Source organism: Nelusetta ayraudi, unplaced genomic scaffold (assembly GCF_046127955.1).
Source record: "Nelusetta ayraudi isolate G7.1 ecotype Tasmania unplaced genomic scaffold, CSIRO-AGI_Nayr_v1 ptg000002l, whole genome shotgun sequence".
Classification (NCBI taxonomy): domain Eukaryota; kingdom Metazoa; phylum Chordata; class Actinopteri; order Tetraodontiformes; family Monacanthidae; genus Nelusetta; species Nelusetta ayraudi.
The window spans coordinates 3,260,001-3,285,466 of record NW_027466052.1 but is presented as its reverse complement, the minus strand read 5'-3'; the positions used below and the strand labels follow the sequence as shown (position 1 = coordinate 3,285,466).

Genomic DNA, 25,466 nt, shown 5'->3' with positions numbered 1-25,466 from the left:
CACTCCCCCCTCTCTCTCTCTCTCACACACACACACACACACACATACACAAATTTAATCACACACACTGCACTTCTACCTCTGACCAGCATGTGTCACTGCTCACAAACACATGAACATTTCCAGCCTTTTCAGCGCTGATTTGATTTGGAACATCAGAACGGCATCTGGTCCGTTCACGCCGAGTCTCATGCGAAACAGTTTTATCGACTGCAACAGCCAGTTTTAACCAGCAGGTGTTGCTCAAGGTTTGCTGCTGCTGCTGCTGCTGGCTGACGTCTCATTTCACCGCTGTGAGTATTGGGACTGCAAAGCACAGTTTGCAAACAGCTCCACTAACAACAGGACAACAAGAAACCTTTGACTCTGCGCTAACTAACTGAGCTGCTGCAGTTGGCTTTGCGTTAGCTCAATGCTAACAGCTCTCGCCGAGTCTCGGATCTCGCTGCCTTTAAGTTTATATTTAAAAACATCAGTGTACAAAATGTTCAATAGTTGTTTAGCTAAATAGAAAATACGGGATTTGTCTAATAAAACTTGAGTTTTTGCACTTCACATCACAAGTGTGCGCCTCAGTAGTTAATACTGAATGCTATACGTTAGCTAGAAACCTCTTTCAACGCTCCTTCAACGCAGGTTTTAAAGTCACACTTTGCCTCGACAGCATCAAAAGTTTGACGTTTGCATCCCCGCTTCGAAAGAGGCCATTGATAATGCTAGCACAAATAACTGAGAGAGAGTAAAGTGTAGACAGCTCTTGTCTTGGTTTAGCCTGTTAGCTTGCTCAGTTTAACACAACTAAGGGCCGTAAATTCAGGCAAATACCATTAGCTAAGCAGATATGTTGCGACGAGTAAACTGAGCTGCTGTTACCATAAGGTAACAAAATGAAATGTAACTCTGTCTCGCATGAATGTTTGGACTAAAGTGAGCCATTTTAAAACAAACTTTGCTTCCTGCGCTAGTCATCGTCAGAAATATTTTTTGGTTTAATTTGTTTGTCTTTATCTCATAATATACTTTTGAACTTTGCACAAGGCCAGACAGGCTAGTCTTGATGCTAAGCTGCTCTGATATTATAGTCACGTACTCATGTCTGACCTTTAACCTGCAGCATGAAGAACATACTTTCCTTTAAAAAACAAAAACAAAAAAAAACGGCTGTGTAAAAACCCTCTGAGACACAATGAAGAGAAAATAGAAATAATGAAAAAGTGTAGTTTACGTTGACAGTGGCATCTATTCACCAGGGACTCTCACACACACACACACACACACACACACACACACACACACACACACACACACACTGTGGTGCTGGTGACAGGTGTCGTTGCCCAGTGTGTCTCTGTCGGGGTCCTATCAGAGGAGATAGACCTGTGGGTGGGTGTAGACCTAGGAGGGGCCTCTAGGTGGCCCCCTGCTACAGCAGAGCTCCGCCTCCTCTGGTGACCGAGTGTGCGTGTGCGTGTGTGTGTGTGTGTGTGTGTGTGTGTGTGTGTGTGTGTGTGAACGGGCGGAAGCTGCGTCAGACTGTCGCCCCCGTCGTGTGAAGAAACTTCTAGCAAAGATAGAAAAGAAGTGGCGACCAGCTCAGCTGGTTCCTCGCGCTCCCACTAGGGGGAGCTCACAAAGGTCCAGTATTCCCAGCCGATGCACTAATTCCACAGTTTCTGCTTCCCGGTGGTCTTTTCCAGTTCCTGTGATCCGACGCCATCTCTCCCCCCGCGGAGATGGCGCTCGGCATCCCGTGAGCCCCCCTGGTGGCGGCGATGGGGGCGAGGGGGAGGGGCTACAGAGGACAGGGCGGGACAAAAGCAGCGGCAGCGGCAGCTCGGGACACGCGCTCCCTCCGACCCGCCCACACCGGGGGAGTGGGAGGGGCAGTGGGAGTGCGGGCAGCGGGTCGGGGGGAGGGGCTTATCTGTCCTGCAGCAGCTTGAGCGCCCGCTCGATGTTCATGCGGTGGCCCACCCGGGTGACTCCCAGGTCGATCAGGTCCTCCTTCTGCAGTGAGGTCAGGTGGGCGCCCTCGATCTCGTTGTCCAGGAAGGCGTGGCGGTGCTCGGCCAGGTTCAGGCTCTCCAGCCAGTCGGCCACGTCGTGCTTGCTCCACAGCTCCACGGGCTTGGTGGCGAAGGGCTTGCCCGACGCCGCCACCGCTTGCATCAGCGTGAGCGGCGAGGGTGAGCGCGACGAGCCGCCGCACGACGAGCTCAGGCTGTAGCCGCCGCCGCTGCTGCCCATGGGCGGCGTCGGCAGGCCGAAGACGTCGGTGAGGGTGGGCGAGACGGAGGGCGGCAGCGAGGAGGCCGAGTCGGGCGGGCTGCACGGGTGCGCCTGGGACGGGAGGCTGCTGGGGGGCGTGGAGCTGAGGGCGGCGGCGGCGGCGTTGTTCCGCATTCCTGAGTCGTCTGGGAGGGGCCTGAGAGGGAAGGGGGAGGGGGGGGGGATAGAGAGAGAGGGAGAAATTGAAATTGGAAAAAATACAAATCAAATTTTCAAAATGAGCCAGAAGAGAAGGCGACACGGCGCCGCCTGGGCGCATCAAAGGTTGTGAGCTCCACTCGGCGCCCGGGGCCTCCCTGTGTGGAGTCTGCATGTCCTGCCTGTGACTGCGTGGGTTCTCTCCCGGTTCTCCGGCTTCCTCCCACACTCCAAAAACATGCATGTGAGGCCAATTGGGAACTGCACGGGGTGCATGTGAGTGCGACTGGCTGTCCGGCCCTGCGATGAGGTGGCCGCTTGTCCAGGGAGTCACCCTGCCTTCACCCTATGACAGCTGGGAGAGGCTCCAGCAGACCCCCACAACCCTGAGTGCAAGAAGATGCGAGTATTGAAAATGGATGGATGGAGAGCCCGAAGAGACGATCTACACAATAATTACCGCAGATATAATTATTATCATCAGTTAATAATTCTCTCTCTCTCTCTCTCTCTCTCCCTCGGTCTGACCAAAGAAACTTAAAAACAATTTCAATATTTATTCCTGCAATTTGAAATAATGAGACAAAGATTTCACACCCACACACACAAACAACTTCAAAAGACCAACTGGTAGTGGATATTAAATATGGAGTCAGAACCAAAGATCTGGTGTGCAACAGTGTGACTATTGAGGCCAAAAAGAGGTTAATTCATTCATTCATCTTCTATACCCGCTTATTCCTATTCAGGGTCCCGGGGGTCTGCTGGAGCCTCTCCCAGCTGTCTTAGGGCGAAGGCAGGGTGACACCCTGGACAAGTCGCCAGTTCATCGCAGAAAAAGAGGTTCAAAAGTTGAATTTTTCCGAATTAGTCAAATTTCGGAAAACGCCAAAACATTAAAACGGAATTCGGAGCTTTTTGACGAAGTCTTCAAACTTCAAAAGTCTTCAAACAGACTTTTTAAAAGATAATTTTCTGGTCTCTCTTTGATATGCACTAAATACCACACGCGCTAAGCATGTGTCGTACAAAGTACCTTCATGTTGCGACGTTTCGAAACCGCCCCCTCCTGACTACACAGTCACCGTGCAAGGGCGACGTCATTTTGTAGCGGAGTCTGAATCCTGAGTGAACGTCGGGATTCACTCATTCGTAGTCCGCTCAAAGTATCCCACAATGCATCGCTAAAGGTAATGTACAACTGATGGTCACTAACCCGGCAATATATCCCATCATGCATTGCGCTCACGCTGACCCATTGGTAGAAAAGGCGAGCATCATTTTTTTCAATGAGGAAAAATGCTTATATATATATATATATATATATATATGTGTAAATGAATTTGTATATTTTAATGATAGGACTGCGATGACGTTATTAACGCCGTCAAGACTGGTGTCTAGTGTCTGGCTAGTGAGTGTTCTATATAGTTGGCTGTCACATGTCACATGTTCTCAGGCACCATTCACTGTCTGTCTGCTTTTTAGTGCATGGCGAGTCGAGGGAGTCGAACCCAGAACCTCCCAATGGTTCCGTGTAAACCTCCTCCGTGATTGCGAAGCTAACTGTGACCCGCATGGAGGCAACTCAAGGACCAGCAGGACCAGCAGGACCATCAGGACCATCAGGACCAGCCTCCAGGGCTTCACCTGCAGGGCCTGGAGCAGGTTCTGCTCCTCAGAGCTTGGCCAGAATGGAGTTCAGCCCAGAAGCAACATTACAGCGACCAGCAGGTAGCGACGAGCTTCAACTACATCACAAAAGACACGCACACGCACTTACCCTCTCTCTCTCTCTCTCTCCCTCTCTCTCTCTCTGTCTCTCTCTCTCTCTCTCTCTCTCTTTCTCTGTCTCACACACACACACACCTCAATACACACACACACTCACACTCACAGACCAGCCACCTTCCTCAGGACTCGGACAGACGTGTTCCCGCTGCAAGGCAGACAACTAGCTTCTTCTCATTGGAACATACGGTGCAGCCAGAGGGTGTGTGTGTGTGTGTGTGTGTGTGTGTTTGCGTGCCAGGATGGAACTAGGTCAGTCTATAAAGGAACAGTTTGCCCTAAAACTCAGCCTCCCTCACCAACATGTTCTGGAGATTCCAGCTCAAAACGCTGTAGTGGTGACGGTGAGCCTTGCAGGAGGCGCGCTGAGCGGAATCAGTACAATTGGGAACACACACGTCACCGAACGCGGGAGCTCAGTGATTGAAAGGATTTCAAAAACCACCCGAGACGCTTCCACAAGTTCCCAGTCCCGGCTGTACGCAGCTGTCGTGTTATAGCGGTCGTTGACCGTTAACTAATCACTTCCACTGCGGTCTGCTAGCAATGGCCAACACTTGCCACTGCGAGCTATTCCCTAACTTCCAACGCTCAGCAAAGCTGGCTGCAATCATCTGCCGCAGCGAGCCGACTCTGCTGCTGTGTACTTCCTCGAGCTAAAGCGACGAGCGACGATTCCAGGCACTTCCTACTGCTCGTTCAAGCCGATATCCGAAGCTACAAACCGCCACGCGCTACGGCCGTCGACTCTTTAAACAGTCTGACGAGAAGCTCTATCAAAAACAGACACGGCAACGCCTGCCCGTTACCGTCCCGTCGTTTGGCAACCGCGTGTTTGATCCTAAAAGACATCACCGGACACCGGAGCTCTCAACCCGCTGCCTCCTGGACCAATCACACGGAGGCCCGTTTGGCTTCTCCGACCTCATTATTGCTTCTCGCAGAGAGTCAGAGAGCTTTGCAAAAGGGCGGAGCTGCACACACACACACACACACACACACACACACACACACACACAGGACTCCCCAAGGCGCTGCATCCACACGTCGCATGACTCCCTGCTTCCTTCTAGCGCACAACGCCATGGCGCGCGCGCGCGCACGCACACACACACACACACACACACACACACACACACACACACACACACACACCATCCTTTATTTATAGAAGCCCAAGTGCACGCACTCGCACACACTGGCTGTGCTGCGTTACATAACGGTGGCCTACTAAAGCATCGCCGCACGTGATCAGCGTGAGATGATGCTGAACTCTGCTGAGGGTGAGGCCGGCCTGCCGCTCCAGCACACTCGCGCGCACACACACACACACACACACACACACACACACACACACACACACACACACACACACACACACACACACACACCCCTCCCCCAGCTCACGCTGACATCACTGCGGGGCCTTAAGGCTGCTCTCATCAGCCGGTTGCTAGGCAACCTTTTGGTCCACAGTTGCAACCGACGCATGTTTAATCCGGGAGGCTCAGAGACAACGAGAAGGAAATAAAAAGACGCTCGCCAAAACAAAACGTCCAAGAGAGAAAAGAGGGCGGCAAAGGGGGAGCGCGGCGAGTCGCGGCAAGAGGGCGTGTCCTCCCTCTAGCGCCGCCTTCCACGACCGACTTGCACCCGATGAGGCACGGGGAGCGCTGATGGCAGGGGCCGGTGAGACCTCTGTATCTGATATCCGGGGAGCTGGAAGCTGGTGCGCGGGGGGTCACAGGAAGAGGAACCTAGTCAGACAGGAAGTGTAGTGGGGATAGGAAACATTTCATTTTGAAAGGCCTGGAAAATGGGACTCGTAGGACGTCGTCGGGACGAGAGGAGGAGGAAAAGGTCGGCGGGCCCAGAGGAACGGCCAGGGAACTGCCCCCCTACCTCAGCTAGCCCGCAACCCCCCGCCGATGAGCGACGAGCGGCTCATCCAAGATGCATGAGCTCCGTGAATTATTGACCAAGCTTTTTATTTCGCTCTCGTTTAGACGGGATGTGAGTTTTAAAAAAGGATGAGAGCTGGAAGTCGACGCCGCTGCTCTTCTGAAGTTCTGCGGCAACCAAAAACCCTTGCAGTCTGCAGGCCGACCACCAGGGGGCGCTACAACCTAAGACCCTTGCCGTCTGCAGGCCGACCACCAGGGGGCGGTCTCAGGTTGTTCCGCCCCCTGGTGGTCGGCCTCAGGCCTCAGGCCCACCGTCCGGGGGGCGCGGCAACCAAAAACCCTTGCAGTCAGCAGGCCAACCACCAGGGGGCGCTGCAAACTGAGACCTTCAGGCTGACCACCAGGGGGCGCTCCAACCTAAGACCCTCAGGCCCACCGCCAGGGGGCACAAAGAAACCAGGACGAGGACTGGAGGACTCACCTGGACCCCGAGGTGCCCCGGGTCCCTGTGGGCGAGTCCAGACCGTCCCCCGGCTTGGCCGGCCGCTCCCGGCTCATCTGTTGCAGGATGGAGCTCAGCTCGGTGATCACGGTGCCCTTGGAGTCGGGTGTGGAGGGCGGGCTGCGCAGCTCCGGCGCCTGCTCGCCCCACAGCTTGGAGGTCCTCTGGGTGGGAGTCCTCGGGGGGTCGGGGGACGACGACGGGGGAGGGGGCGGAGCCTGGGGCGGCGAGCCGTACGACTCGGGTGGCTCCTCGATGAGCGCGTCGTGGTACAGCGACGTCCGGTTGATGACCGACTTGCTTTTGGGCTTGGGCGGCACGGGCGGCCGGTCGGCCAGGAAGGCGTGGCCGTCGGCGGCGGCGTAGAGGCTCTCCACGGCGCTGTCGCAGAAGCCCCCCTCCGAGGACAGCGTGGAGATGCTGGAGACGGTGCTGGTGGTCTCCGCGTGCTGCGGGTCGCCGCCGCCGCCGCTGCTGCGGCTGTCCACCTCCTCGATGCCAGAGTCGGCCACGGCCGACTCCGGGTCGGGCCGGGCCGGGGCGTACGAGGGGGCCGCGCCACCGCCGCCGACCGCTGCGCGTTTGTGCTGCTCGGTGACGGGCGGCGGGGCGTGAGGGTGGTACGGCGGCAGAGGGTGGAGCCCGCCGTTGCGCCGCTGCTGCTGGAGCATCTCGGCGATGGCGCTGGCCTGGTCGTCGGGGATGTCGATGCTGTTGGCGAACTCCAGCGGCGGAGGTAGGGGCTCCGCGAATTCAAAGTCCTCGTCGATGTCCACGGAGGCCAGCGGGGGCGGCGGGATGCGGAAGGGCAGCTTGACTGGTTCGTCCACGGAGTCGCCCAGCGGGACGCTCCTCCTCCGGGACGAGGGTGGAGGCGGCTGGGGATTGGCGGGCGGGGCCGAGACCTTTGCAGGGTCCGGTTGGTTGGGGTCCCTCAACTCCGATGGCCTGTTGCTGTCTGGCCCCTCCCCCTCCAGGCTGTCGGCGACAGTGTGGACCATCAGCAGGCCAGCCGCCACGTCGGCAGGTGCCGCGCCCTTCTTCTCTTCCGCCGCCTGCCGCTGCCGCCGCTGCTGCTGCTGCAGCTCGCCGCCTCCGCCGCCACCGCTGTCCGACTCGTACTTGTGCTCTGTCGCCTGCCGCTGCAGGCCGCCTCGCCCGCCGCGACCCACGCTCACCGAAGAGACAGTGGCGAAGCTGCTCTCGATGCCGGAGCGCAGCTTGGTGTCGATGAAGAGCGGCTGGTTGAGGTCCGGCTTGTGACCCGACTGGATTGGCAGGGACTGGGCTGCCTCGTGCTGGGCCGCCGTCGCTGCCGCTGCCGGGTGGGCTGGCTGGTTCTGGCCGTGGTTCTGCTGCTCCTTCATGGCGCGGTCGCGGGCCGCCAGCGCCAGAGCCAGCGGGGAGTTGGGATCCAAGGGTTTCCCGGTGACGGGGTGGAGGTAGGTGCCGTTGGCCCGGTAGTGGCTCTTGGGCGGTGGCGTAGACGGCAGGCTCACCGGACTGTCCAGGTTGGGACACTGGCCCGTCCTGGTGCTGAGCGGCTCTCGCACTACCGTGGGCTCCGGGCTGTTGAAATCCGTCACGTTGCCGCTGCCGCCCCCTATGGGACGCCCCAGCTTGGGCGGCGGGGCCAGTATCCTGCGGAGCCGCTCGTCGCTGCTGAACATACCCTCGTCGATGGACTTGGACTGGCGCAGGCGAGGCGGCGGCGCCACCGACGGGCCGAAGTCGTCGTCGGCCACGTCGATGGACTGGAAGACCACCGAGTTCTTCCTGGCCTCCAGCCGCTTCTCGCGGTCGCGAACCGCCCCGGCGATGGCCGCCGCAAAGGGGTTACTCAGGGACATCGGGTCGTCGGGCCGCAGGCCGCCCACCATGGCAGCGCCGGCGCCGGTCAGGGGCGGGTGCTCTGGCGTGGTGGGCTCGATCTCCATGCTGCTGCCCTGGCTGCTCTTTCCACTGCTGCTGGTGGACGGCTCCTTGACGATGATGGTGGGGATGGGGATGGAAGAGCAGGTCCGCTCCACCGGCGTGGCAGGTGCCGACGCCGGGCCAGCAGGCCCCTCCTGCAGGCGGCAGCCCTTCTCAGGACTGTCCTCCACGTTGGACTGCTTGACCAGCGTGCCCTTCCTGCGGGCCGGCTTGGCGGGCACGTACAGCGTCTTGTTGCCCACCTCCGAGTACGGGTTCTCTGGCACCGGCGTGCGCCCCCTGCTGCGGGTACTCTCAAACTGCTCGGAGCTCTGCCGGAAGTAGCCGCGCCTCAAGGTAGCCACGTCAGCCCGGCCGATGGTCGCCGCCGCCACGTTGGCGGAGTTCTGGGCGAAGCCAGGCCGCCCCGTGCCGTAGGCCCTGGACGCCGGCGCCGCCGCCGGCGAGTTGTAGTTGGGCGGCGACGGCGGCGAGATGGCGGGCGGGGGAGGGATGTCCTCCGAAGTGTCGGGCATGGAGAGGCTGCGGGAGAACTTGAGCAGGGGAGGCGTGAGGAAGCCCAGTTTCTCGTCCTCCGACGTTCCTGAAAGAGATGGGGTGACGCTGATGTCACTTCCTGTCGGTAAGTGTAGATAGCTGGAAATAATCCAACTGTTCATACGATGTAAATATCTGGCTTTTGCCTTTTCACTCTGTAAATATTTGATTCGATTTTTGTTTCTTTATTTCTTTGATTCATATAATTTTCCTTCTCTTTGCACTACATTGTTGCTGATATTATGCAAATTTCCCCAATGAGGGATTGATAACGGCGTTCTTACTTCTACTGTCTCTCTGCCTCCAGTGACAAGCACCTGATTGCGTGTTTTTTTTTTTTTTTTTGATGTTGCGGTGCAGAACCGTCTTTAACTAGGTCGACGGGTTAAATAACAGGTCGGCAAGAAAAACAGCTGACAGAAAAACAGCAGCGCACGCTCGTGGGACCCGACACAGGAAGTGCCTCTCGGCGAGAATGAGCGACGCTTTCAATTTTTTTTTTTTTTAGAATTTCTTTCCCGTAGGTCAAACAGCGGCAGCGCCACCGGGCCAAATGTGCTTCCGCTGCAACGAGCAGCATCAAAAGGGCGTCTCGCCAGGTCAGCACGCCACGGTGACCCCTAGTGTAATGACCTGGAAGTGCACTCTGCTGACTGGAACGTTCTAGTTCATCCATAATTAGCTTCTAATGTATTAACTGCGGCTCAGGGCACCGGTACAATATTATGACAACCACAGTGGACACACACACACACGCACGCACGCACGCACGCACGCACGCGCGCGCGCACACACTGTACCTATGGATTTTTGCTTTTTTAGGGTTCCCTTCTCGGGGAGCCCCAGGAAGGTTCCTGGCACAGTGGGCGGGACCACGGCCACACCCTGCCGGTCGTGGTACAAGGACTGCAACCAGAAGAAAGTGAAGACACACAACAACAACAACAACAACAACAACACAACAACTTTAGCCGATTTTCAAAAAGACACGGGAAAACTTTTCTCTGCCCTGAAGGTGTCGCTCACGTTTATGTCCGCCTGTGTCACGAGGCAGCGGCTGGATGGGCGGGGCTTGATGGTGGCGATCTTCATGTCGACCGGCGACGACTTCTGAGCGTGAGTCATCTCCTCCACTTTGTCTGCAAAACAGAGAGGGGGGTCCAAGAGGTGAGCGGCCTTGGCCAAAGGTGCCGCAGGGGTGTCGGTAGGCGAGGGGTGCGGTAACAGACGCAAGCTAGTCATTCCGGCGACCCGTTGGTCCACACCGAAGTGTGCGACACAACAGACACACAAACGGTGGATCAGCTCCCTGGGGGGGAGAGAGGGAGGGGGTGAGGGGAGCGGTGGGCGCACTGGAGGGCGTGGATGGAAGTGCGACCAGCCTCGCAAGCCGTGCAAGCGCTTTTGCAGGCGGCGTGCGGGTCGCTAACGCAGGGTCAGAGTGACGGGGGCGGAGTTTGCCAAGTTTGCCATTTTCCCTCTCGGCTTCTTTGCGTTGCTGCTGTTTTGTCCCCCAACCCCCCTGAATTTTGGGAAAGGTGTCAACGGCAAACTTGGCCCGGTGCTCCTCGGGTGCGTCCGCCAGGAGGGTTCAGCTCAGATAAAGCTACATGCTAGCACTGATCTGGCCTCTGGGGGGCGTGCGTCCATGCATTTTTTTTTTTTTTTTGGACGGGGAGGGGTGGGGTGGTTACTTAGAGTGACTTGGAACACAATCCTCTTCTTCTGCACATCTACACACACACACGCGCGCACAGGAGAGGAGTGGGGAAGGGAGGGGGGGAGAGGGGAGGAGAGGAGCGTCATTGACTGGAAATGCCGTCTTACGCGCACACACACGCAACACGACAGGTGTGCACGGTTCTTGAGTCCCATTTCCTGATTGGGCCGCGGATGCGGCGCAGCACAGTTGCCACGGAAACCTGTTTGAACCTGAGCGCAACATTTTCCTGAAATAAACACTCGCACTCGCACTCGCGCTCACACACACACACACACACACACACACACACACACACACACACACACACACACACACACGCACGCGCGCAAGCTGGTTCTTATCAGCTTTCCTATCGCGGTTTCTGGCAGCTCAGAGTCTTTGGGGTTTGTGCGCAGCGTGTGATTGGCCATTGCGTTTAGCTTGTCGCTCAGAATTCAGAGCCGCGGACGTCATCGCTGTCCGTCACAGCTATGACAACTCTGGATGGGCAGAATATACAGTACATACATATATGTGTATACATAGTTAAAATAATTTTGCATAATGGTTAATCAACAAACATTAGTTAAAGAAGAGAACCACGAATGAATGGCTCCATTAATTACCAGTGTGCCAAACCAAAGATTAGCAGGATGGCTAGCAAAGCAAAGTAGCCTTTGCTAGGTGCTAAGAGTGAATCTGAAGGTTTCTTCATTCGCACGCAGAGGTAAATTTGTGGCATAGACAGGAACTCAAACTCAGCTGTCAAAGCAGATGACTGCGCCCTCCAGAGGTGGAGTCTGCTCCAGGTTTCTTCCCACTGGGGAGCTTTTCCTGCAACTGTGGCGGAAAGGTTTCTGGTGATTGGTTGAATTGACGAAAATCATGGAGCGTCAACGAGTGGCTATGACCTGCTGTCACGTGCAACACGGGCGCTAACACAAGCACTGACACGGGTGCTAACCAGGTTGCTAACACGTATTAAAATGTGTCCTAACATAGGCGTTAAAAGAGGTGCTAATAGGGGTTTTAAAATGTGTCCTAACATGGACGATAACCGGGGTGATAACACAGGTGTTAAAATGTGTCCTGACACGGGCGCTAATCAAGTTGCTAGGCGCTAACATGACACGGAGCATCAGGAGTCACTGCAGCTCCTCGGGAATCCTGTTTGCCCCTCAGCATTCCGCGCCGCTTCCTGGGGGAAGTGTGGTCGCCACTTCCTGTTCCTGGCGGCAAACATTTAAACTGAAAGCGAAAGTGAAACGAGGGGCGACGCCTCGATGCCCCGTCAGTTCTGGAAAGGGAGGAGACGGCGACACGGATCCACGTCACCACATCGAGACACAGCAACAACGTCACGGTCATGCAGGATGAACACGGGGAGGAAACGGAATCCTTCCTCAGACAAAACCAGGATAAATAGAAATTCCCCCCAAAAAAAAGTGTTGGAGGGGAGTCGATTAGACATGCTGCCGTCGCCACTTACCACCTTTCTTCTTCCTCAGAGTGGCTTCAGGACAGAGAGAGAGAGAGAGAGATGGAGAGAGAGAACAGGTGTGAGACACTGGGCCACCTGAAGCTTCCTCACAGAGAGCCGGGCAGCATGGAAACAATGAAAGTGAAGGTGTGAAGCCGCAAACGCTGCAAGCAGAGACAGGAAGCAGATGGGCGGGACTGGATGGGACTGGACGGTGTTCGGCACCTGTCCTCCCCCAGTCACACTGCGGCACCAAGATCTCCAGTCTGAACCTTCTCACTCCCGTCTTAAAAAGATCCAGAGTCAGGCGTTGGAGTGCGGGGGCTCTAGAGTGCAAATAGCAGATGCCACCGAAGATCAGTCAGAGGAAGATTCTCAGCCAAGCCACGAAGGAAGAAAGTGACGAGCAAACCTGAAGAGGGAACTTAGGAATGCCATGGAAGTGACTTGCTAATTGTGCTAACGGCTAGTCCTGCACCAGAAAGTGCCACTACTCGCTCTGCTACAGATGGAATGAGCAAGAAAAGAGGGACGAGACTCAATTTACCGGGAGTCTCACTAACCCTCACCAACTCCAACCCCAACCGCAAACCCTAACCTAATGACAAGCAGCATAATCTGTGGTGTTTTTTTTGGAAAATGGTTCACGATCAAAGATGATGAGGTGAAAGAATGCAAAATCTCAACACGTCCTAAAATGTCCAAAAACAGTTGTACTTTTACACTTATTCTTTTCTTCCGTTTGTCTTTGTTTGTCGGATTACTAAATTATGATAGTTTAGCGTGAAACTGGATGATAGCGCACAAAATCTCGTCATTGTCCGAAAATCGTAAAGGAAAAAAAACGGTCATACTATACACTGTCGCTTTTTTTTCACAGGGGCCAAAAAAATGGAAGGAAAGAAAGACTGTTCTATGATAGATTAGCATGAGAAAGAGTGAAAAAAATGCAAAAATCTCAAGATGTTAAAAAAATAATAATAATAAAAATGTTTACATGCAGTGTGAGGCTTTTTTAATGCTTCATGACTGTCCTATGGTGATAATAATACAAAGAGTGTTGCCTATATACCTAGGTAGATCGCATAGCTCAGTAGTGTAAACAACGAGCTGCAGTGGGGGAGACTGGGGGTTCAAGTCCCGGCGAGTGCTGAGACAGCTTCACTTGAACTTTACCCATCATTTATTCAAGCACGTGTACTCGGTGACTGATGACAGCAACATGACTTTTCTTTTAATAACCCATTATTAAACTAGGTAACACAAGCAAAATCTCCAGTCGACCATTTGCATTTGTGGCCGGCTTCGTTGAAAATCTGTTGGGAAAAGAACGTTTCACCGCGCCACAGGTTGGGGGGGCAGACGGGATTAGTCAACTGCGGCGATGAGGAGCTTGCGATGAGGCTCGCAGCACAACTATTTCCTTTTAATGCACCAAGGTCAGTTTGTAGTTTAACAAGCTTTTAGATACGAGTGACACCTCTGGCACTTCAAACTTGTGGGAAGAGTTTAAACTCATTATGAGGGGTTATGCCATTTCTCATGACGCATCACTTGTTATCTCAGTTGGAGGCACAATATAGACAAAAAAAAGTATTTACCTTAAATTTTATTTCATTTATTTATTGAGGGGATTTCCCCTTGAGATGCACCATCTCGTTGTCAAGGGGGTCCCAAAATAAAACAAACAAACAACAGAATACACAAACACATCAGCATAGCTATATAGATACTTAAATATATAGCTACATGCATAGATACACACATACTGACATATACATACATACACACATAGCTTGCTCACCCTCTACCACCCACCCCAAAGACCACTACACCATCAGCCGATACACAACAGAGTAAATAAGACGGGGGAAAATAGAGAGAGAGGAGGGGGGCACAGTGAAAATACATTCAAATATATCAGGATAATAAGAAGGTTGAATCTAAATGCGAATAAAGGGAAGCCCTGAAGCCACCGATGGATGAGATTGATCTAAGAGATGGGGGGGAGATTATTCCAATCTGAGGGAGCTTTGTAACAAAAAGATCTCCGTCCTACCTTTTTTGTAATTTTTGGTATTTTGAAGTAAGGATATTGCATAAGTGGACTGAACTAAGTACTGTTTCGGATAAGAAGGGCAAGTAAAGTGAATGCATTTATAAATGACGAGATACCAATGTAATTGCCTTCTTGATTTAGGCTGCAACCAATTGAGGGAGTTGTACTGCCTCAAGATAAACCTGCACAAAAAATTATATTGAACATTGAGAGACTTGAGATGATTATCTGTGGCGTTATGATACACAACATCAGCATAGCCAATTATTGGAAGCAATACTTGAGTGCAATTTTTTTCCCCTTACATCAAATGAAAAGCAATTGATTGAGCGATACAGAGAGCTCAAGCTACCATAGTTTTTTTTTTTTTTAACAATATAATCTCTATGTGGTTTGAATGTGAGTTCCGGATCAAGCCAAACTCCAAGATACTTAAATGAGCTTGCTCTTGTAACACAAGAGCCATTGGAAAACCTTAAACCTACATCCAAGGAGCTTGCTTGTCTATACCGCGGACCATACAAACACCATACTGCAGGTCTTCCCGTTATTCAACATAAGTTTGTTATTGAGGAGCCAGTGCTGTACACGATTGAAGTCAGACTGTAAAGATAACTGAATTTGTGTTATGTCTGAACCAGAGAAATAAATGACAGTGTCGTCAGCATAAAGCTGAATTTGGCTGTGTAAACAAAAATCAGGCAAGTCGTTTGAGAAGAGGAGAGGCCCCAGAATGGATCCTTGTGGGACACCTTTCTCAACAATCAGGAAGTCGGATTGAGTGCCTTGCGGGGCAACACATTGGCGCCTATTATGAAGGTAGGCAGTAAAACCAGAGGAGGGCATTTCGCAGTAGACCAATAGCATAGAGCTTGTCAACAAGTAAGTAGTGGTCCACAACATCGAAAGCTTTCGACAGATCAATGAAGATGTCTCCTGTGAGAAAGCCTTTGTCAGCAGATAACAGTACATCATTGGTGAATTTTAGTCGATTTTTGCAATGACACAGATAATTAAAACAGGGCGATAATTGTTGGGATCAGATGGATCACCTTTTTTAAAGATGGGAGTAACTCTTGCACATTTCCATACTGAGGGAAGTGAGCGGGTGGACGAAGAAAGATTAAAAAGGTCTGCAAGTGGATACATTAGGACGTGCGCAGCAAGTTTGGTGTACTTGGCTTCCAGTCCATCCGGACCAGCACCACAATTTTCTTTCGACTCACAAGTGGCAAGGTAAACATCAACAGGCGAGATTTTTTTTATTTTTTTTTAATGAAAATGAACCCGTATGAATATTTCTTGCAGTAGAACCAGTTGTAATATATGAGTTTAAATCTTGGGAGTTAGCACAGATAGTTGAATAATGATTGTTAAATGCATGCACAAGATGTAGAGGATCAGAGATTGTTTCGTTATTAATGTCGAGCTGCTTTATAACACTTTTGTTTTTGTGAAGAAAATGATTCAGTTTCTTCCAGAACTGTCTGGGATTATGGAAGTCATGTCTGAAGCTGTCTTTATAGTAGTCAGATTGTGCATTCCTTGTTTTAGTTTTGCATAAGTTCCTCAGATATCTGTAGATTTCCCAGTCAACAGGATCTTTAGATGCCCGACGTTTAAGCCATGCTTTATCTCTTTGTTTAAAAAGATTGATAAGTTCTGCACTGATCCAGGGTGAACGCCTACCTTTTACTCTTATTGTTTTAAGAGGTGCATGACTGTCAATTACACACGTGACCTCAGAGTAGAAAAAGTTCCATGCCTCTTCAACAAAAGGTATCATCTGGAATCTGTCCCAATTAATAGCAATTAAGTCATTACTAAAGTGTTCAACATCAATATTCCTGACTTGTCTCACAGTTATATATTTTGGGGGAGACTTTGGGATTTTTGTTTTGCAGACACAATATATAATGAAGAGGTCACTTAGAGCATCAGACATGACACCAGACTTTATTATCCTTACAGGATTACTAGCCAGTATCCAATCTAGCAAAGCTGAGGGTCCCCAAGAGTCCACTCTGGTGGCGATTAGTTGACAAAGGTTTATACTGCAAAATGTTTTTTTTTATCATTAGAGGAGGCATGACTAAGCCAGTCTTTATTACAATCACCAGGAATAATCATTTCTTTGTGTCTCCCTAAGGAGTTAATAGTTGACAGAATAGTCAGTGGAGTCAGTCGGGGCAGAGGGAGGTCTGTAAATGTTACCAATAATTAAATGTATTATTGATTAAATGAATATTGATTAAAAAAAAAGACCTTCAAAGTTAACAGGACTCACAGTAGGAGAGAGACGCTCTGAGATTAAGTTGGAAGATGCATAAGTGGCTACCCCACCACCTCTAGTAGCCCTGTCAGTACGATACAAGACTTCAAGTTTAATTTCTTCATCTGTGATTCTACTATGTAAGCATGTTTCAGAGACAGTGATAATGTTTGTAAAGATTGATCCAGGCTCTAAGAAGAGTCATTTTAGGTGCAAGGCTCCTTATGTTAAGGTGATGAATGAATCAATTGCGCCTTTAACAAAAAAAATAAAAAAGGTCCTTGGCATAGTGAGAAGGGGTGAAGGCAGGGAACGAGAGTAGCAAGCAGAACCAGGAACATAACAAAACAAAAACTGGACCAAACTGGACAGAGAAACACACAAGACAAACAAACAGAGGACATACAAGTAAACAAAGAGAAAGACAAGACGCAAAAAAAAGAACCCAAGGCCGCCCCATTACATCATATGCCCGTAAGCCCTAGGATTTGGGTGAGTAGCCGGTGGTTGACCACACTTCCTATGCCAAAATGTGAGGATAAGTCAGAGAGAGGGACAGTGAGAGAGAGAGAGTGAGAGAGAGAGCAAAAGCGTGTAAGGGAGAGGGAGCGAGATAGAGAGAAAGAAAGGAAAACCTAATCAGCTCCAAAGGAGATGAGAAGCCACAAGCAACAGCTACAGTAGAAACAATATTAATTATGGTTATCCACCGTCATCACAATAATAGACCAGAATCACTTATCTGCACTCGTTTGCACAGCGGTCAATGAACGATCGCGGCGGCAATGACTACAACTGCTGACATCATCGTCGTGCGACCGTGGTTACCAGAGGAACAGAATCAGAACGCATGCTGACGACGCCATCAGCATGCGTCAATGTTTGCACATGACCGGAGGAAGCATGCTGTAGTCCCGTCACCGGCACTTCCTCTTGAGCATCATGAGAAATGCCATCGTCGCCACCGCTCAGCCAATATGTAATGCGAGAGTTCCTGCACAGTTTTCCGTCAATGCAGAGTTTGTCGACAGACAGGCGAGTTTTTCAGCTCTCTGACTTTCAACATGACGGCTGCCTTCATTTTGGAGTCCAGGACTTTAGCAACGATTGGTCTATGTTGGTTATTTCTGGCTTTCCCAAGGCCAGGGACACGGAAGAAGTTCTTCTGCTTTATGGCGAGTTTCATGATGAGCTTCTGGAAGTCCGTGAAATATAATATCGTCCCTCACGCTTCTGCACTGAAGATCGAGCAACTCTTTTGCCACATTAAAGTTGTCATTTTGGAGTTCATCTGTCGGACGTTTAAGGTTGTTTACCTCAATTCTGAGTGAGGCATTGTCAGCCTTTAGCGTTTCAATGAGCGAGTTGTTAAGCTCAACTGAGGCTTTTTAGCTCGTTGACATCTGCTAGCCTTCGGTCTCGGAGATCGAGCTTCTCAAGCTGATGTTTTATTGCGGATAGAGACTCACGGATGTCGCTCGATGAGTCGTCCAAGTCACTTGAGCCCAACTCACTCCGGTTGCGCTTGCCGTCTAGTTTAGTGCCCCTTGGCATATCGTTCTCCTTGTGATAATATGCGTCAATGCAGGCTTCCACACTTTCTACCGTCTCGTCGACAGATGAAAAAAAGTTGTTTCAAACAACGGTCAGGCAAAGTATATAGGCATCATTTGGGAAGACTGGCATCAAGTAAAGCTTAGCAGCTCACACAGTCGGCCATCTTGCTTGTGTTTAACACAACAAGTCAGTGATGAATTGTCCCGACTGCGGACGAGTCATTTGGAACTTGGGAGACAAACCACGCGCACTGCTAACCTGTCACTTTAGGGGGCAGCAAAGCAGTCGAACTATACTTAGAATCACATTTGGCGCTGGAGGTCGTCTCACTCACCTGAAGGCAACAGACAAACACTTTGTGGAGTTTTATCAATAATTATACGAGTAAAAAAAAGCAAAGGGTGATGTGGATTCTAAATTAGACAATGCTTTACAGGAGGCTCTGGACACAACAGTGACTAGAAATGAAGTGATGGTTTCTATCAAAACTTAAACTAATGGAAAAGTCAGAAGCCGGATGGTTTGGGATCAGAATCTGATAAAAAAAATCAGTTGGATTTTCCCCTTCAACCGTATGTTCAACCAGGTTCTTCCCCTACTTTGTTCGGGACAGTGGGACTGGCGGTTTGTACACGCTCGGTACACCTGTGTGTTTTCGTTTTGTGTCGTCGTCTGAGGAATCAAAGCAATAACTGTCACATTAGGTCATGTCGCCAGTAAATGGTACTAGGACACCACTGCGCTCCATGCTCTTACTTCTTAAATAAAGGGGGGATAGAGGGAGGGATCAGAAGGCCGGGAGGGGAATCTCTGAAAGGTCGCTGCCCCTGACTTCCCAGGTTGAGACCAACTCATACCAATGTGAGGTCTTGCACTCAAACACACAGCTTCGCTCTTGACGCACACACGCACGCTCTAGACCAGGATTGGGCAAACGTTTTCACTGGTGGGCCACAGTGGGTTGTAAAAATTTGACGGAGGGGGCCAGAGCAGTGATGGAGTGTTTTGGTGACCCCAAAAATATATTATGGGATATACAGAAAACATGGGCTTTAATGTCAATTGAAAATGAAAAAAAAAGCTTTACACTAAACTATCCATCTTTGAAGACCCGTAGTATTTAGCTCTTGATTGAAATTAATCTTAAAACACTGGAAAAAAAATGGATGAAATACAGCTATTTTATGACTTAGTTACTATTAATATAATTTCTTTAAGTTCGGCAGGCCAGATTTAAAAGCTTAACGGGCCGCATATTGGCCCTCTGGCCATAGTTTGCCCATGTCTGCTCTCGACACACACATGATGTCGTCGGCGGAATGTGTCTGATTGAAACAATGGGATAGACGACGGCAGCGTTTACCGCTTACCTTTGTCCACTAGGGGGAGAGAGAGAGAGAGAGAGAGAGCGAGAGAGAGCAAGCGAGGGGGAGGAGGAGGAGGAGGAGTAAAAGGGGGAGTGGGGCAGAAGAGAAAGAGAGGCGGAGTTAGACACAGACCTCGCGGTGACGTCCAGGCGGAGAGCCACAGCGAGACGTTCTTACCGAGTTCCTCCAACTCCGACGTCATCGACTTGGAGCGCATGGACAGCGCCGTGGTGGGGGCCCTCTTTGGGGGGGGCGGAGCTACGCAGACAGACATGCACACGCACACACAAATTCATCACAGCACTTTATAAAAAAAAAAAGATTCTTTATTCTGATTAACGTCTTCAAAGGTCCAGTGTGTAAAATGTGGCTCGACATTGGTAAAAGCTTAATATACTGCCCATAAATACATCATGAAAGTGTACACTTACAGGAGTCACTTGGTTTTCCTACCCATAGAACGGTTCTTACTTATATATAACAATATACATAATTCAAGGGTCTTGCTCCCACTTAGCTGCCATCTTTCACCACCATATTTCTAAGGAAGCCCAGTGTGGACAATCCAGCTGCCTGACAGCGCATTCCCTATTTAGGGTGACTGCTCACATCCTCGAATACATCAACGAAGAAGAAGGCGGACGAGGTATCCAAGTTTTTGTGCGCAGGCCACTGTAGTTCACTGGCAAGCTTGGGAGAGGGCGGCTGAGAGGGTGAGCGATGCAATCTAAAATGTGACCTCCAGATGGCAAAATCTTACACACTGTACCTTCAAGCAGTGGAACAAGTGATGGCGCTCACACCGGACTCATTCTACTTCATATCACCTTCTGCTCAGACTCCACCTAGAGGCGGAGAGCAGCGGCGCAGCTGTAGCTACACCCCTTCAGCGCCCCCTTACCTTTCTTGCGCGCCGTGTCCTCGGGGTCCAGGTTGCGGCTGACCGTCACCACCTTGATTAGGAGGCGGTTCCCTCCCTGCCGGATCATGTTGACCACCTGCCTGTGGCCCACCTTCACCACGTTCTCCTGGTTCACCTGCAGGGGGCAGCACCAGTCACACCATCACCGTCAGGAAGAAGCGGCGGCGGCACTGCCCGCCCACATTCACAGCGCCGACCAATCGCAAAGAAAGGCCACCAACGAAGTGAAGTACTGACACGATGCCATTTAAACGGCGCCCCCTACTGGTGTGAGTTCACATAGGTGAACCACAGACCCGGGAACCAAGTCCAGCTACAATAGATGACCTGAAATACTCAGAACTTTCACACATGCACGTACACACACACACACACACACACACACACACACACACACACACACACAAACACACGCACACACACAGATGCCCTTTTAATCTTATGATCTCATCTAATATAATTTAATATGAACCTGCCCCCCCAGAAATAACCTCACTTCCTGTTTGCAAGCCGGCCGCCGCAGAGCCAAACATTTTGTAATTAGAGAGACACACTAACAGCTGTTTGAGCACGGGCACGCACATACACACACGCGCTAGCGCGCGCACACACACACACACACACACACACACAAGGAGTCGACATACCAGGGTGTTCTTATGTAAGCCGCTCTGTCTTTTCACCCTATTATGCAACTATGCTCGAAGGATGGACACACACACACACACACACACACACACACACACACACACACACACACACACACCGGTGGGTATTTTCTTCTGCCAGAGATAAGAGGCGTGCTGGATCGGGTTCTGCAAAGAGTTTCAGGTCCTTCTGGAACAAATTTCTGGAAGACGCGCGCAACTCTGTTCGGCTCGAGAGTCCGAATCTTTTGGCCCTCACGGACTGAACAGTGAATCACCTCCCGTTGATTTTTCAGTTCGGCCGAGCGCTTAAAATTTAGCAACCTCGTTTTAAACCCCTCCCCCGTCCGCGGTTGGCGATGGGAGCGGAGGAATCGGCTGGCCGAGACAGTCAGACCGCTGCGTGCCGACTCGTTTTACCGAATGAACCGACTCCGTTGGCCGGACTGAATGCTCGAGTTGAGAGCCAGTCGTGGCAAGAAAAACTGCTGAAATCAGGACGATTGAGTTGAAGAGTAACAGCAAACTTCCAGTCGGGAGGATAAAAACAAGTAATAATTGTCCACACTGAGCAAGGAAACCTTTAAGACTTCACAACTTTTTAACCGAGTGCGGCGTGTTGGTGAATCCCTGGGGAGCGGAACAATTTCGGCGAATGAATCTTTTGAACAAAACCTTCATTCATTGCACTGATTGAAGTGATTCAGTGCAATGAAAAGATTCGTCCTGTCACTGGACGACAATTCCTTCGCCATTAGGGCCAGTCGGACACAAATCCAGGCTTCCGGTTGGTGGAAGTGGAGACCCTTAAAACGGCGTGTGGCCATGATGGGCGGAGCCCAACTACACCTGTGTCCAGTCAGTGGCAGAGAAAAGCCTTCAGTGCCCGCAGTTCTTCTTCTACAGAGGAAATGATGACCGGCTGCGATCAGGCCGACCAATCACACTGCAGCGTCCACGCCGTTGCTGTTTGCAATCTGGCAGTAACTTCCTGTTCCTGTCAAAGCTGCGCTTCCTTCTTGCTGCTCCGCCTCTTTTTGTGCTGTAAAACGGCTCAAAGTGTTTTTTTTTTTCAGAACAGTCTAGAAAAAATGAGATCAATCGTCAAGGCCGACCGGCGCTGAAGTTTTCAACCAGGATGATCAATGAGACACTTATCAGTTAGACACAGCAGCCGTTCGATCGCTGGTATTGATCCGTCTGCTTGGCAGGGGAAGGGGCGGTGAACGGTGGGCGTGGCGGACAGTTCAGGATGTCTGACAGCCTTTAGCACCTTTTTTTATAACACATAGTTTTTCTGAGCTGTCGTTAAACGCACTTCATTGCTCGCTAGCTAGCTGGCTAGCTAGCTCCGTGCGAGGAGTGAACCCACTCCTCGACTCGTCCGCTGAACTCGAAAATGTTTACTGCTATGATGGGAGACCAGGGAGGAGAAGGTGGACCAGAGGCTGGCAGGGACGGTTTCACCTACTAACAACTTGTTAACAGGAATGTTGTTTTCCTGAAGTGGTTTGTGTCCAGTGTTAACATTTGGTACTTCATCATCAGGTTACACACCCTGTGGCTGCTCAAGGGTCATTCTGCGTCAACTTGGCAGCTAAAACTTTTGATTGTGACTTTACATCATTTACCCTGCGGCACAGCACTATGGCTATTTGTGAATGCGAGGCGTCAACCACTCGTCGCCTGGCAGCAAAGCATTAGCTTGAAGGCTCAACATTAACGGCTCAATCAATGGAGCACACGCACACACAGACACACACAGAGACAGACACAGACACACACACTCACACAGGCCTGCAGCCATCATCATTATCACAGGCATTAGACGTTCCGGCACATTAACCATCAGCGGCTCATTTGCTCCAACACACCGACTCTCCGCCGGCTAATCTGATTAATCAATTATAATCTGAGCAGCACGAGTGTGTGCGGCCATGACACAGCGCTAATCCGGCCTGTCCTGAAGGGGAGGAGCGGGGCCAGCGCCCAGGTCAGCTGATCTCTGCTGTCAAGTTGACACACATCGCACAACACGAGTATCCAAGGAGGAGGGGACATCAATCGGAGGCCGTCTTTCTGTCTTTGTGTCAGCTAGCATGGAGGCTACTGGTTAGTGGCTACTGGTCCGAAATAAATCGAACACAAACCTTTAAATGAACATGCATTGAAGTAAATCAAGGGGCCATTGGCGCAACAGAGCGACGTGACGTTCGCAGGAATGGTTGGGTAGCCCACAGCGCAACACAACTGCCCCAATTATTGACAATAAGAAACTAAACGTGCTAAACAAATAATTATCAATTTGATAATACAAACAAAAATGCACACTAAATATGGAAAAAACGCCTAAACTTGTCAAAAGAAAATTAACAAATCAGAAAACCAATGACCAAATTCACTATAAACTACCAATAAATAGCTCCTACACTGCAAACTATTTGACTGGTGGGCCACAGTGAGTTCTAGAATTGGAGAGAGGGGGCACCAGGAGACATCTAGAAAAAAATGAGCTTTAATGTCAATCGAAAATTGACAAAAGTGTTACAACAAAATCTGTGTCTTTGAAGCCCCACAGTGTTTAGCTCTTTATTGAACTTAATCTTAAAACACTGGGGGAAAGAGGAATGAAATACAGCTATTTACATACTATTAATATCATTTCATTAAGTTCGGCAAGGCCAGATTGAAAAGCTTAATAGACCACGTATGGCCCCCGGGCCGTAGTTTGCCCATGGCCGGTATAGTGTCATATTTTTTTGCGTTCCATTGTTTGCAACTAATTATATTATATTTATAGTATTGCATAACACTTCAAACACCCTCATCTGTACTTGTCACTTTTTTTTTTCAATCTTTTTAACTTGTATTTTTTCATTTTTAGAAAACTTATATTGAACTGCCACTTCTTATATCCTCTTGTTTTTACTCTTTCTTTATTCCTTGCTTGCACAATTGCGTCGGGTTCCGCCACACCAGCAATTCGCTGCCATGTAACGTGACATTGACAAATGAACACCTCTCAGTCTTTGAACTGGCCCCATTTAACCACTGTAGCTTAGCTTCAGTCGAGCTAGCTAAGACCAGGCGGGACGTGCTAACGTGGGAAGGTTGCGCTGTTGCTGTCAGCAGAGTGCCGACACTCACCGGACATGTCGTCACTGTGTACACACACACTCACAACATGCCGCCGGTTGCTAGGCAACAGCCGTGTGACACCGCTGGAGGCGGGAGCAGCGCTGTGTGTGTGTGTGTGTGTGTGGCAGTGGGTGAGGGCACCCTTCCGATTCAAATCTGGATTAAAGCAGGTGTGTGTGTGTGTGTGTGTGTGTGTGTGTGTGTGTGTGTGTGTGTGTGTGTGGTTTTTGTCTTTTCTTCTGCTTCCTACGCCATTGGCTGCGGCGCTGCGGCGGTGGGCGGAGCTGCGGACGTGGCGCCGCCGTCGCCGCCACTCTGAGCTATAAATAAATAATTCACAGCGAACCAGCCAGCGACGCTTTAGGAAAGAGTGCCGTGTGTTTTCAGTGCGTGTACATGTCTGTGAGTGTGTGTGCATGCGTGTCTTGGTGTGTGTGTGTGTGTGTGTGTGTGTGTGTGTGTGTGTGTGTGTGTGTGTGTGTGTGTGTGTGTACGCGCGTGAGACTCGGCTGCTGTTCGCTGGAAGAACAACATGAATGAGCCACATCAGGACCAGTTAGTCACTGCAACGCAAACCCAGCCGTCGCATGCGCGCCATTGGCCGAGGGCATGTGGGCACGCGGCCCCTGAGTGGCGGGCGGACGACCACAGCCACAACTGCACAACGCACGCAAACTGCCGGCGACACGCGACTGAGTGGGATGCGGCCTTTAACCCCTCCCCCTCGACGCCCCCTGCTGCTTCCACCTGCTGCTCAACGCATCTCAGGTGAGAAGGTGAGAAGTTGTTCTTCCCCTCTGCTGCTCCAGAAGACCAGTGGTGTCAGACTCGAATGCACAGTTGGGGCCAAAATTTAAAAACTTGGACAAAGTCGCTGGCTAGCATTGATATTTATTGAAAACATCTTCCACCAGATGGAACAGCGAACCTTTTTTATAATGGGCCCAAGCAAGCTGGGCTTCAACCTGAATATGGAACAAAGCAAAGCTTAATAGTATACAATACATAATTCATAATGCGCACATGCAAAATCAAATTTCAAATTAAAAAAACTCATCAAAATAAACAAAATGTAAATAAAAATCTTACGGCTTTTTTTTTTTTTCATTTGCAGACTTCTGATTTGAATTTCATCAGTAACATTCTTCCACCAGCTAATATGTATGAATGTAAAAAAAAACAAAAAAAAACAATTAAGTCATAATAATATCCTTCAATGAATGTCC

At 50.7% G+C, this 25,466-nt stretch overlaps 1 protein-coding gene across 3 annotated transcripts in view; it reads right to left on the bottom strand.

The window, feature by feature from the left end:
- Positions 1–25,466, bottom strand: part of LOC142882820 (SH3 and multiple ankyrin repeat domains protein 2-like) — an 80,273-nt gene continuing 54,807 nt past the window's right edge. The window contains exons 18-24 of one of the 3 annotated variants that reach the window (XM_076017500.1): positions 20,435–20,570; positions 19,666–19,791; positions 12,288–12,311; positions 10,123–10,235; positions 9,897–10,002; positions 6,604–9,142; positions 1–2,425 (exon numbers count right to left, since the gene is read on the bottom strand). In XM_076017500.1, the coding sequence (XP_075873615.1) occupies positions 1,921–2,425; positions 6,604–9,142; positions 9,897–10,002; positions 10,123–10,235; positions 12,288–12,311; positions 19,666–19,791; positions 20,435–20,570 (3,549 nt within the window). In that variant the 3' untranslated portion in view covers positions 1–1,920. The remainder of the gene's footprint in view (positions 2,426–6,603; positions 9,143–9,896; positions 10,003–10,122; positions 10,236–12,287; positions 12,312–19,665; positions 19,792–20,434; positions 20,571–25,466) is intronic. The other 2 variants (XM_076017508.1, XM_076017516.1) reach the window with 2 other exon arrangements.